Raw genomic sequence first — 12,978 nt, forward strand, 5'->3', positions numbered from 1 at the left:
AACTTGTCTTTTGAATTACCATTGTTAGTGGTATTAGTATTATTTTTTTGTATTTTAAGTGTGTGTGTGTGGAAATAAGGATGTAGGTGCTTTCTCAGATAAGCAATACGAATTTTAAAAAGCAATCTAAAGCAAATGTAAATTTTTAATAGCATCTGACCTTCACTGAGGGCTTCCCAAGTGGCTAAGTGGTAAAGAATACACCTGCCAATGTAGAGATGCAGGAGACCTGGGTTTGATCCCTGGGTTGGGAAGATCCCCTGGAGGAGGAAATGGCAACCCACTCCAGTATTCTTGCCAGGAAAATTCCATAGACAGAGGAACCTGGTGGGCTACAGACCATGAGGTTGCAGAGAGTGGGACATGACTGAGCGACTGAGCATGACCTTCACTGAGCTGATACACAAGTAAATAAATCATTCTGGATAATACTGTCATTAAAATAGAAAAAAAATGTCCTTTAGTTTCCCTGTATATTGCTAGCTTTTCCTTCAATAAGACCAGCTGTGACTATGTATGTTAAAATGTGGAGTCTGTTGAGCCCTCCCCACCCACCCCCCCGCCCTGCAAATCACGTTTATCACAGGTGTTGTCACATGGTTTGATGGGAGTGAAGAAAGGTTTCCGTTTTATCTTTTTCTTCATCCCAGTCCTTTGAAAATTTTCAGTTTGAAGAAAAACATAAAACTATCTAACAAACCCAGATAAGGAGTCAGCAAACTTCTACTGTAAACAGCCAGAGAGAAAATGTTTTAGGCTTGTGGGCTATATGGTCGCTGCGGCAGCTACCTAACTCTGTTGTTGTACGTGAAAGAAGCCATAGACAATAAGTAACTGAGCCTGGTTGTGTTTTAATAAAAAAACGTTTTAAATATTTATTTATTTATTTGGCTGCACCGGGTCCTACTCGTGGCACAAGATCTTCTATCTTCATCATGGAATCTTTAGTCCTGGCATGCAAACCCTGAGCTGAAGCACATGGGATCTAGTTCCCTGACCAGGCATAGAACCTGGGGCCCCAGCATTGAAAGTGTAGAGTCCTAGCCACTGCACCACCAGGGGTGATTAATTATTTCCCAAATTGTCATAACAGAGAGTTTACATTGTACTTGCAATGTCTAGCTGTATATGTTTTTCAGTCTTGATTTTCTAATCATTTTCATAGGGCAGCTCTGCAATATTATGAGAAAACCTTTTTGGGGGTAAAGGGCTCGCTCAGAGTACCTTCTATATTTGTTCATTCCCATTAGCAAAACTTTACTTATAAAACAAGTGGCGAGCCTGTTGTGCTGCATAGGCCAGATCTGGCCCATGGCTCATGGTTTCCAGATCCCTAGTTTAGACCAGTATACGTCCACATTTTTCATTATCTGTGCTTCAAAAAATTGAAAGCAATGTACTTGTCCCCATGGAACTAAAGACGACAGGATGCAAAGTGCTGGAGTGAACAAAACAGAGCAAAATCATCAAAATGATTTTTTATCAATACTCCCATAATGAGTCAGCATAGCTAGCCCTTATCGGCTTCCTGAAACACAACTGGATCATAGTACATAAAAAATATTTGAGGAGACAGAAAGAGCTGAATAAAAAAAGAAAATCATCATTATTAGTAATGGGAACATTTGCTGTTACTTACCAGTCCTGTACTGCATTGAAGGATTCTTCATTTGTGATGTCATACATTAAAATAAAGCCCATGGCCCCACGATAATAGGCTGTGGTGATAGTCCTGTATCTTTCCTGGCCTGCTGTGTCCTACAAAATAAAAACAACAATCTCTCAAAAACTGAAGCAATACATCTTTTGGGGAGTGATTAATTATATCCCAAATTGTCATAACAGAGAGTTTACATTGTACTTGCAATGTCTAGCTGTATATGTTTTTCAGTCTTGATTTTCCTAATCATTTTCATAGGGCAGCTCTGCAATATTATGAGAAAATCTTTTTGGGGGTAAAGGGCTCGCTCAGAGTACCTTCTATATTTGTTCATTCCCATTAAGCAGCACCTAACTATAGAAAAGAAGAAGATAGTTCATACATATCAAAATCTGTGGCTTTTTGTATAGTTTAAAACCAGGGGAGTACATTAACTCCATCATTATGTATTTATTGTCTATCTGCTAAGTGCAAGCCTCTGTGGAGGGAAAAAAGAAATTTATGAAAAAGTGTCTGCATTTAAAAACTTGCAGTGTAGTTTCAGTTTATTCAACAGTAAGAAATGAGAATAAAAATACCTGCTTTGTATGAGTGTTTGAGTTGGACATATGAGGAGTTCCCAGTCTCCCATTAGAAAACCAGAGGGACATGCACAAACCACTGAACCTCTATTAACTTGAACCCCCTAAAGTCTAGCATGCTTGTTAGGGTGACATGATATAATGTATTGGAAGTGCTTCATAGAGCCTGACACACAAAAGTGGTCAATAAACAGCAGGAACTGGCTGTTATTCCTGAAGTTTGGGAAGGTTAAATCTAACACAGGATGCCACATGGCAGCTTACAAATGCAGGTGTTCAGAACCTGCAAAAGAGCCGCATGCAGCAGGGAAAACTGAGAATTGGAGGCATCCCTGAAATGACCTGTGTATGTCATGGACACTGCACAGTGTAGCTGAAGAAATCATTATTCAGCTGTCTTGCTCTTTGTCTTCTTAGGATTTGGGGTATCACTTATAACCCAGAGGTCCTTGGTTTCCCTCTTCCCACTCTCCCAGGAGACTGGGCTCTGATTTCTCCATCCTAGTATTCTCGGTGCTTAGCATTTTGGACAGAAATGTTACCTTCTTTCTAACTTCAGTCTGGGTCCTCTTTCCTCCCTTCTCCCAGAGATGCCTCCTTTGTAAACAAAAAAAATCCCAGTTCCAAGCCCTGCAGGGAAAGCTAATGTGTTAGATGATACAAGAAGAGGTTCCTTTCACATCAAAATGAAATGTACATCTCCTGGATCTCAAACAGATTCTCATTGCACATGCTGTTCCTTGCCCATAGCCCCCTCCCACTCAGATGCATACACGACACCTCAAACTAACAGCCGGAAATTCAAGACTGCTCACAATTTTCTCCTAATTTGTGTGATTTATTCTATTTAGCCCCTGAAAATTCAGAGAAGGGTGGCTAAAAAGGCTGAGGAAATCAGCAAATGATTTCAGGAGAATGTGGGGGTGTGAAATAAAGTTTGAAAATTAGCAAAGGGTATGACTGTGCATGGAGTCAGAAACAATTATACTTGATTTGTGGAGCAGGGATAAGACTGGCCTGATTAGAGGTATTTATTAGGTAATGTTAGTGAAATAAGTTTCCAAAGGTAAGATAAAAAAGATTACGGTACTCAAAATAGCAAAAATGAAGCAAGACAAGCAAGGAAGGTCTTTCAGAACATACCACTAATTGGCAGAAAACAGAAAGTCTAGATTTCACCACATGAAAATCTGACCATTTCTTGAATATAGAAAACTCTTAAAAATAAATTGAAATGACGTGAATCAGATAATATTTGATTATTTTTCTGTACTTTGTTTAGCATTTTATAAATATGAATGTGTAGATGTTAGCGATAACCTTGGATATCAAAAACTGCATGTAATTGGGACATATACAAATTTATCAGACAGAAAGTATCCAGTCTTGAGCTTATTTGGATATTCTTGGATATTCATTGGCTCTAATTCCATTAACAGTATAGCCAATTGTTAAATAAAAAGGAAAGTTAGAGAATGAAATGAAATGGTGTTTAAAAAGCAAAGTATAATCAAAGATTGTGTAATGTATTTTAGCTTTCTGGGAGACACGACCCCTTACATCCTATTTTAAAACTTGGGCACTTTTGTCTTGGGTTCATAGTCTTTCAGAATACATTATCTTTAAAATCACTTTTTTTTTTTTTCCCCTACTGTGAAGTAACTTTAAATAGCTTTTGTTATCTCTTGGTAAAATTGACTGAGTAGCCTTCTTATTGGTTGGGGACCCCTTTCTGCTGACAGCTTTCTAGACAATAGACAGCTTTCCCCTAATTTCTCACAGGAGAAAATAGCCAATATGCCTGAGTCACAGCTATAAGGTGACCCAGACCCTTCCTGTCAAGCATGTCTTCAACACAGGCACTGAATAATGTTGTATTGAAAAACTATGACATTATCTCTTTCTTCTTGACCTCCTTCAGTGATGGCTTCCCTTTTCATAAGATGTTAATTTTATTTTGACAGTAAAGAAACTAGGTCTAGTGTTATAAAACACATCAACTTCCCACTTTGAGTGTATTTCATCTTCAAGGGAGCAGAAATCAAGGTTGTGTTATATTATGATTGAGATGTTATAGGAAACCACAGGGTCAGACAGCCATTATGTATCAAAATTTAAAAATAGAAGGGGACAAAATCAGCTTTCAAGGAAAAAAACAAAACAAAACAGGAGCTTTCAGACAGCAGGTAAGTCACAGCAAGGGACAGGATCTTCCACAGGATTCTGACTTGAACCCAGAAACACAATCTAATTTGAGGTATTTGTCACCTAAAAGCTCTCAAGGAGAATAAGAAATTGCACCAAGTAAAGGACATGTTGTAAGAAATACAAAGAGGAAATTTCCTTTCCAGATGCAAAGAAAATAAAGAGTAAAACTAAGCTAATAAACAGACACTAAATTGGCTCTACATTGGTTTTGAGCATTGAAAACAATTTTAGGATTCCAAACTCATTAGCACTTTCTCTCCCACTATATTAGGAAGAAAAAGGAGTCAGAAAAAAAACATCTCATTACATCTGACATTTACTAATAATGATAGAAGGTTATACTGGAAAGAAAATAACATTTATAATGTCAAGTGCCACTAATGTAATTAAATGTGAGAATCTTGAAAGGGAACTAAAATGGTACCTCTTCTCAACCTGCTCAGGAAAACGGCTCTAAACCCTGGTTTTGCCTTGTTCTTCTTCCCAGTTGATTCTAATAACTGGAGGCACCTGCTGGTTTTCTACAAATGTAGGCTTCTGGTGATTGAAAAATCACAACTGGAAATCTTTCACACAAAAAAATGAGGGATGAAAATATGATTGAAAAATCAAAACTTTCTTCCAAGAGAGTTAGCTTTCATTTTTCTCTTTTAAGGAAAAATAAAATCATTTTAGCTGGCTTAAATATTTTGATTTCTCAATCATGCTCTTAGCAATTGTTGGCTTTAATGACAAGTTTGATTAGCAAATACTTGAATATCTGTCAAGAAAAGAGCTCTAAAATGGAAAACATTAGCAGTTTGATCAGTAGTAGCTAGGAACATACTTCAGTTTTGAATTTTGGCGTTTCTGTCTGTTTTTGCCTTATGTTTTCTTTCTCTGGTGAAACATTTTATTTTTTTCACTGTACGTAGTATATTCTCAATCACTTTTGAAGTCACACAGAGATAATGTGCAGCTTTAGACTGAGGAAATAGCTTTCATTTGTAAGATCTGGGTTATATTGTAATTCGCTTTCTTGTTTTGGTGGTTATTTCTCTGTATTGAATTAAACAGAAAATGGAAGTAACCATTAGTAAAGAAACATAACTCAAATAATATCACTACCGTCAAAATAATTTTATTGAGTGTCTAGACAAAGAAAAATGGATTGAAGGACAGATAATCCTGATACATAATAAAGTAGGTCATTTTATAGGTGGAGAAATCAAATCAGAACACACTGGTGTTAACCGAAGGAAATAGTATGTAATAATCCAAAGAGGAAATCAATAGCAATGTACAGTAGGATGAGAACATTGAAACATAAGACATAAAACACATTTTATCTAGTGAACTTCCAAATAGATACAAATAATGTGAAATAGAATAAACATTCAGTCATTTAGCATTCAAGCAAGCAGTGATTTAACTTGGACCTTGCTACCTTTTTACCTGCAGGAATTATTTTGAATTATCAAAGGAAGATGAAATTATTCTCAATATAATTTAATATTAATGATGACTGATTGATTCAATAAACAATAAGTGAATACCTATTACCAGTTACAAACTATGATAATACTTTTAAAATTTATCTATTCTAGACATATTTTTATATATTTAACAATTCTACACTTTAAAAGCACTTCATTAATCAGGATATCCTATTCCTTACATGTCTATAAAATATTCGAATATATATCATTTCTAAAGTACCAGACAGCACAGCAATTTAAAATTGTAATTGAGACCATCTCCAATTCAGAGTCACAGTTGTGGGTTGTATTGTGTTCTTTCCAGAACATATGTGAATTCCAACCCCTAGAACCTGTGAATGGGATCTTATTTAGAAGTAGGGTCTTGGCAGATGTAATCTAGTTACAATGAGTTCATAGTGGATTATGGTGGATTCTAATCCTGTGACTGGTGAAAAGAAAACAGAGACACAGAAGGCCATTTGAAGCCAGTAGCAGAGACTGGAGTGATGTAGCAACAAACCAAGAAATATCAAAGATTGCTGGGAAGCACTAGAAGCTAAGAGAGAGGCATGAAATGAATTCTCCCTCGGGAGCCTGAGAGAGAGCATAGCCTTGTGACACCTTAATTTAGGACTTCTAGCCTCCAGAACTGAGGCAATAAATTCCTGTTGTTTTAAGCCACCCAGTTTGTGGTACTTCATTATGGCAGCCCTAGGAAACTAATGCAGTCACTGACCCCAGTTTGCAATCTGCATGATCAGGGCAAAAGCAATATAAATTTCACAGCTATCCACATACCCCTTTACTACTTTACAGGAGAGAAAATACAGAAGGTTAACAGTGGTCTACTGGAGAACCCTAAAATAGTCTCATGAAGATGTTATGCCAAAATGCATAACTGTCTTCCACTTATGAAAATTAATTCTACTCAAAAGCTGAGTTGATATGTCTTATTGCTTTAAAAAAGTAGATCTTACTATATATGAATACATACATATATATATTGTTATTAGAAGGACAGAACACCATTCGCTGAAGTGATACATATTATATACTGCTTCATGCTGGAATTTTATCCCCACATGATTGAAGTGCTGTTACAGAAAAACCTAATGTCATAACATATACTGAGACACTACCTTCCAAAACAACAGAAACAACAAAATGTTGATTATCATATATTTCTTTTATGTGCTATTACTTCCCTCCCAGTTGCATTTATTTTTTTCATTTCCATAAATAGGCAGGCATAAAGCAACACGGAACACACTGATGAAAATAGTAAGCAAAACAGAGAGCTTAAATATTTTATGCTCTCTTGCTGCACGTTTATTTTTGGAATAAGAACTTTTTTCCTTACCGCAGGTAATCTTCCATAAAGATGAAATTTACAAACCATTTTCCCCTACTGATCTTTTATAAACAGTCACTATGAATTCATTTTCACACAGTTATATAAGCATCTGTAAGTCAAGCCCACATTTTAGGAGAGGGTTCTAATAAGCTGGCCTCTAAATAATTCTTTGATCAATTTAGAGGTTCTTCCTACCTATTGTCCTTTATCCATCCTCTTCACACCAGCCAATTTTATCGATCAGATTTTCTTGGCATGATGTTTAACTCTGAAACACCCAATCCTTCATTTTACAATGGCATCCACTTCCAAGTAAAACCTAATAAAACAAGCCTGAGGCACAAGGATAAAACTTGACCTATTATTTCTTGGCAGTGTTGCCATGGCAATCCATCTTTTCTGGAAGAGAGGAACAGTTGTATATAGCTCTTTTATAGGGGGCCTTAGGCTCTATTGTCAGTGAGACCAAAACACATCTACCAATTGTGTGTTTCTGCTCATGCAAAGTTGGAGATACTTTTCAGAAAATGCCATTTCAATGCTCAGATGAACTCTTTTCAAGACCTTTATAAAATTTATAATCAAAACCATGTAAAGACATCTTCATTCATTTTACGCGCTTGTTATCTCAGAATGAGTAACACAAAGGCAGAGAAAGGCGCCATTTTTGCTTTCTTTCTAATTAATCTTTCTGACAATCTTCTTCCCAGTAGGATTTTGATTATGTTCAACTTTGTCAAAACCTAGGGCATAAACATTTAAATGCAGGCAGCTCAGAGCTCTTCATCAAAATTAGTGATTGTTTTTCTTCACAGAAGGCAATCCAAATGCTTCCCATCAGATCAAGTGGTCTATGTTTTAAAGGATAATAGGCTTTTCAGTGGGATTCTTAGTGTTGGCCTAAAATTAGGAAGTAAAGGTGTGTGTGTGTGTTTGTGTGTGTGTGTGTGTACACACATACATATATGTATATATATATATATGACTGATTTGAGTTGTTGTAAGGCAGAAACTAACACAATATTGTAAAGCCATTTCCCCCAATTAAAAAATAAATAAACTAACTAAAATTCATTAAATTTTTTTTAAAAGCCTCCAACCATATTCCTTACAAAGGGATGGAAGTTTCACTCACACATGTGCCAGTTGGATGGATGGATGCATGTCTGCTCAGACAATGGAACTGCTGACCTTAGGTATCTGAGAACTGAAGAGAGAGGCAGGGTGGTGGAGGGGAGGCAGTAGAGAAGTCTGACTTCCCGCAGGTTAGCATGGCTAGGTTACGTGAGTTCCCCATGGATCAGTAAACACCAGAGCAGGCAGCTGCTCTTGAGACATCTTGCCATGAACCCACCTCTGAGAAGGCTGTCTCCTGGATGAGGTGCCGGAGGGGACGAGGATTACTACCAGAGGCAGGAGGGGCTGAATGAATGTTAAAAGGGAAAGAACCTGAACCAACCTTTCTTGTCATGGCGCTGAGCAGTGGGAGAGCCCTGCAAGGCTCCCTGAACCTCCCACATGAGGGAGCCAGCATTCAGACACGTGCCACACGGAAGTTACATGGGCTTAGCTGCAGAAGCCGAGAAAGAAAGTGCAGTCGCTCAGTTGTGTCCGACTCTTTGCGACCTGGTACAGGCTCCTCTGTCCATGGGATTTTCTAAGCAAGAGTACTGGAGTGGGTTGCCATTTCCTCCTGACCCAGGGATTGAACCCAGGTCTCCTGCATTGTAGACAGACGCTTTACCATCTGAGCCACCAGGGAAGTCCCAAAAGGGAACTGTAACTCACAACTAGTTCCGGCAGAGTCATCTGCCTAACGTTTCCCAGCCCTTCGCTGGTTCCTCAAGAGTAAGAACTAGGAAAAAAGGAAGAACAGAAGAGGTGAAAGGGTGACTCAAATCTCTCTTCCTATTACACTATCAATCTATGGGAATATAGCTAGATTTGAGGGAAGAATATGAGTGTTAAATTGGATATGACAAGAGGATTTTAAACTAGGATCAAAAATGCTGAGGTTTTAAAATAGACTATGTATTTTTCAGAATAGATTTAGAGTCACAGCAAAATTGAACAAAAAGCACAGAGATTTCCCATATACCCTCTGCCCCACAACTGCATAGCCTGCTCTCCCATTATCCACAGCCCCATCCTCACCAGAGCAGCACATGTGTTATAGTTGATGATGTTATACCTACATTGACGCACCATCACCACTCACAGTCCATAGTTTACACGGGGGTTTGCTCTCCCTGGTGTACATTCCATGGTTTGAACTATTTTATGATGACATTTATCCACCATCATAGAAACACACGGAGTAGTTCCACTGCCCTAAAAATCTTATCTGTGAGTTGTTTTTTTTTTTTTTAAATAAAAGGAGAAAGACTAGAAATGGGATCTGTTCAGACTGTGGTTTGGGGATAGGCACAGGACATTGGACAGAGTATCACTGAAAACAGGGTTTCGATAAAAATAATACCAGTGCATGGTATTTAACACCAGTAGGTTTAGACTCTCCACCAAACTACGTACCAATGAAATATAACAACAACATCAAGAATATGGACTTAAGAAAAGTTTTACACACTTCAAAGCACATTCCCAAATATCATTCCAGTTAATTGTTTTCTCAGAAGAGACTATTTTATAGATGATGGAACTGAGAAATAAAGAGGTTAGACACAGGTTCTATGGTTTTTCTATCAATCATACAAAAATGCTGCTTTCAAATTGTTTTATTGCCCACCAAATTGTAAATGTTTGTTCAAGAATCTTGATCAGATAATTATGAGAAGTTATAAAACATGTAGGAGGTCATTATAGTTCATAATTTTACTTATCAATAACATCTGAACTTTAAGGGAGAGCTAGTTTTTTGAATAAAACTCAGTTTTATGTTGAAATGTTTAGGAATGAAGTATAATGAGGTCTGCAACTAACTATGAAATACATTAATGAAAATAAGATGGATAAATGAATGGATAGAGGGATGAATCAACATGTGATAAAGTAAAATGTTAGAATCTAGGCTAATTGTACAATGTAAGTGATGAACATGTGTTTACCATAAAATTCTTTCAACTACTCCTGCCCCCTTCCCTGGCCAAAAGAGGTTAGGCACTAGTTCCAAGTCAAAGCAGTAGAAAATGACATGTTACATGAAAGTCCAGCTCTTCTCACACAAATCTAGTCCTCTTTCTGAATATCCGGCTGGAGATCGAAGAATTTACATTATATTTTTTCACTCTAGGTCTATGTTTGATATTATCACTTGGATATTTAACACTTGTTCCATGTATGTGCTTTCAATCTTCGTCAGTTTCATATTTTCAAACTCCATTCATTCTTCAAGCAATTGTGCTGTGTCTAGTCCCAATCCACTCTTTCAGGGCATGTTTTTCTCCTTTTTCTTTAGTCTGTGAATTTTCTTCTATCTTTGCAGGCTCCTTTTTCTGTCCACCTCTTGAAGGTTTTACACAGGCTTCTGATCTTCATTCTCTCTCATCATCCTGTACCGTACTATCTTCACAGTTTCAAAGGTAGTCTATAAATAGCCCTACCTCTCCTGGAAACCTTGACTCTTGCTCCCCAGAATGACATTTTCATCACTGTAACAGAGATAGCTCAAATTTATCTTGCTCAAATAAGTCAGTGCAATTCTCTTAAATTTATTATGTCACTAGCACTTTAAATCTTTTAATCACAACATCAAACTCACAGATATTCTCCTCAGAATTTGGTCTATAAACACTAAATACATTTTTGTTGAAAAAAAAACAACAACTATAGTTTAGCAGAGTATCCTATTGGGAGTCAGGTTTTGGCTGAATATTTGGCACTTGTGTGAACTTGGTTATCTCACTTGCCTCTCTGGGCTCTGATATCCTCATTTGTAAATGAGAAAGTAAATTTTCTAAGTCTTGTTTCAGCTCTCAAGTCACAGAATGTCTTTAAATACATTTTCCCTTCTAACAGGATTTTGGGTATAGTGCATCAGTATCGTTTTACAGGTGAAATCTGTCCATTAATATTCACGCTGGTTACCAACATCTTTGCATGGTGGTGGTGGCTTAGTTGCTATGTCATGTCTGACTCCTGTGACCCCATAGACTGTAGTCTGCCAGGCTCCTCTGTCCCTGGGATTCTCCAGGCAAGAATACTGGAGTGGGTTGTCATTTCCTTCTCCAGGATATCTTCCCGACCCAGGAATTGAACCCGGTCTCCTGCATCGCAGGCAGATTCTTTATTGACTGAGCTATGAGGAAAGCTCCAAATATTTGCATAGATGTTTCCTATCTTATTTTATGATATTTGTGTTGATTTTCTTATATTTCTTTCTGTTCATTTCCTGCTTTTTCTTTGGTTGAATGCTTTTCATTTTTTCCCTAATTTTATTCTTTATTAGTTTGGAGGTTATACCTGTTATATGAAGTGATTTTCTCAAATTTCAAAATATATGTTCAAAAAACTTAATTACATATTTATTTCCCTAAATTCAAGTATTTAGAATAATGTCATTCATTCTTTCCCATTGTACATAATAATATGTACAGTGGTCCATATTCTAATTATATCTCCACTTTTTACTCCCTATTTAGACATTATTATGTTTTACATAGACATTATTCACTTATATTTATCCTTACTTTCCAGTTTCCCTGCTCACAGTGTTTTTCTTACTGAAACTACCCTTTCATATTTCTGAAATGCACTCTTCAGAAATCTCACTAAAGGTCTTTTGGTAGTAAACACTCTCTTCTGCATGTCTGAATATGTATTTATTGAAATTATTCATGAATAATGTTCAAAAAATATACATTACTGGGTATAAATTCTAGTTATACTTTATTTGTTCTTTATAGCATTATGCTAAGGTTTATTGACTTCAGTTGACATTTAAAAATATGCTATCACTCTAATCATTGTTCTGTTTTAGGTAAACTCTCTTCTCTGAAGCTGTAAGAATTTCCTTCATCTTTGGAGGTTTTCAGTTTCCATGATGTGGCCACACTTACAATTCTTTTATCTATGTTGCTTCAGGTTCACTGTGATCCTCTATTTTGAGAATTCTTGTCTTTCAAATTTTTAGAAAAAAATCCAGTCACATCTATTCAAACTACTGTTCTCCCATTCTCCCCCCCCCACCCCCCGCCTTTACTTTGGACTTACAATTAGATAAACAATTAGACATCAGATAAATAGGGTGACCCCAACAGCCTGGGCTGCCCAGGAATATCCCAGGGTATGCCCTGTGGTAGATCAGTGAACACTGAAATAATGAATTTATTGACCCCAAAGTCTTCTAGAACTTTTTCAATTTAATTCATATTTGAAACCATGTCTGGATCAATAAAACATGTTCATAGTTTTGAACATGGTTTCTGTCAGTTCTTAGGAGTTTGAAGAAAGGTCAGCTGAGTCATACGCTGTAAAACTTGTTAGTTTTAAAATGAAAGCAGAACTGAGGATAAAATATACGGCTGTTGCACGAGTCTGCCTCTGGAAGAGGAGTGTTTCTGTGCCTCCTGAGGCCTCTGTTCTCTTAAATCTTCACATTAGCCATTCCACTCATTTTTTTCTCTAATCAGCTTTCTTCTGTTACCTGTGCTGAGGAAGGGATGTGTCACTCATTGCAGGTCAAGATCATAGCCTGGCATCTGACCCATTGAAGTGTTTCATTTCATTAACACAGTCATTAAAAACTTTCAAGCCAAC

The 12,978-nt window shown here is 37.0% G+C and overlaps 1 protein-coding gene across 1 annotated transcript in view; it reads right to left on the bottom strand.

Moving 5' to 3' along the window:
- RAB3C (RAB3C, member RAS oncogene family) overlaps window positions 1-12,978 on the bottom strand; it is a 262,371-nt gene that overhangs the window by 144,907 nt on the left and 104,486 nt on the right. The window contains exon 2 of the mRNA XM_052659277.1: window positions 1,640-1,758. Within this exon, the coding sequence (XP_052515237.1) occupies window positions 1,640-1,758 (119 nt within the window). The remainder of the gene's footprint in view (window positions 1-1,639; window positions 1,759-12,978) is intronic.

The sequence above is a fragment of the Budorcas taxicolor genome, chromosome 20 (genome assembly GCF_023091745.1).
Source record: "Budorcas taxicolor isolate Tak-1 chromosome 20, Takin1.1, whole genome shotgun sequence".
Classification (NCBI taxonomy): Eukaryota; Metazoa; Chordata; class Mammalia; order Artiodactyla; family Bovidae; genus Budorcas; species Budorcas taxicolor.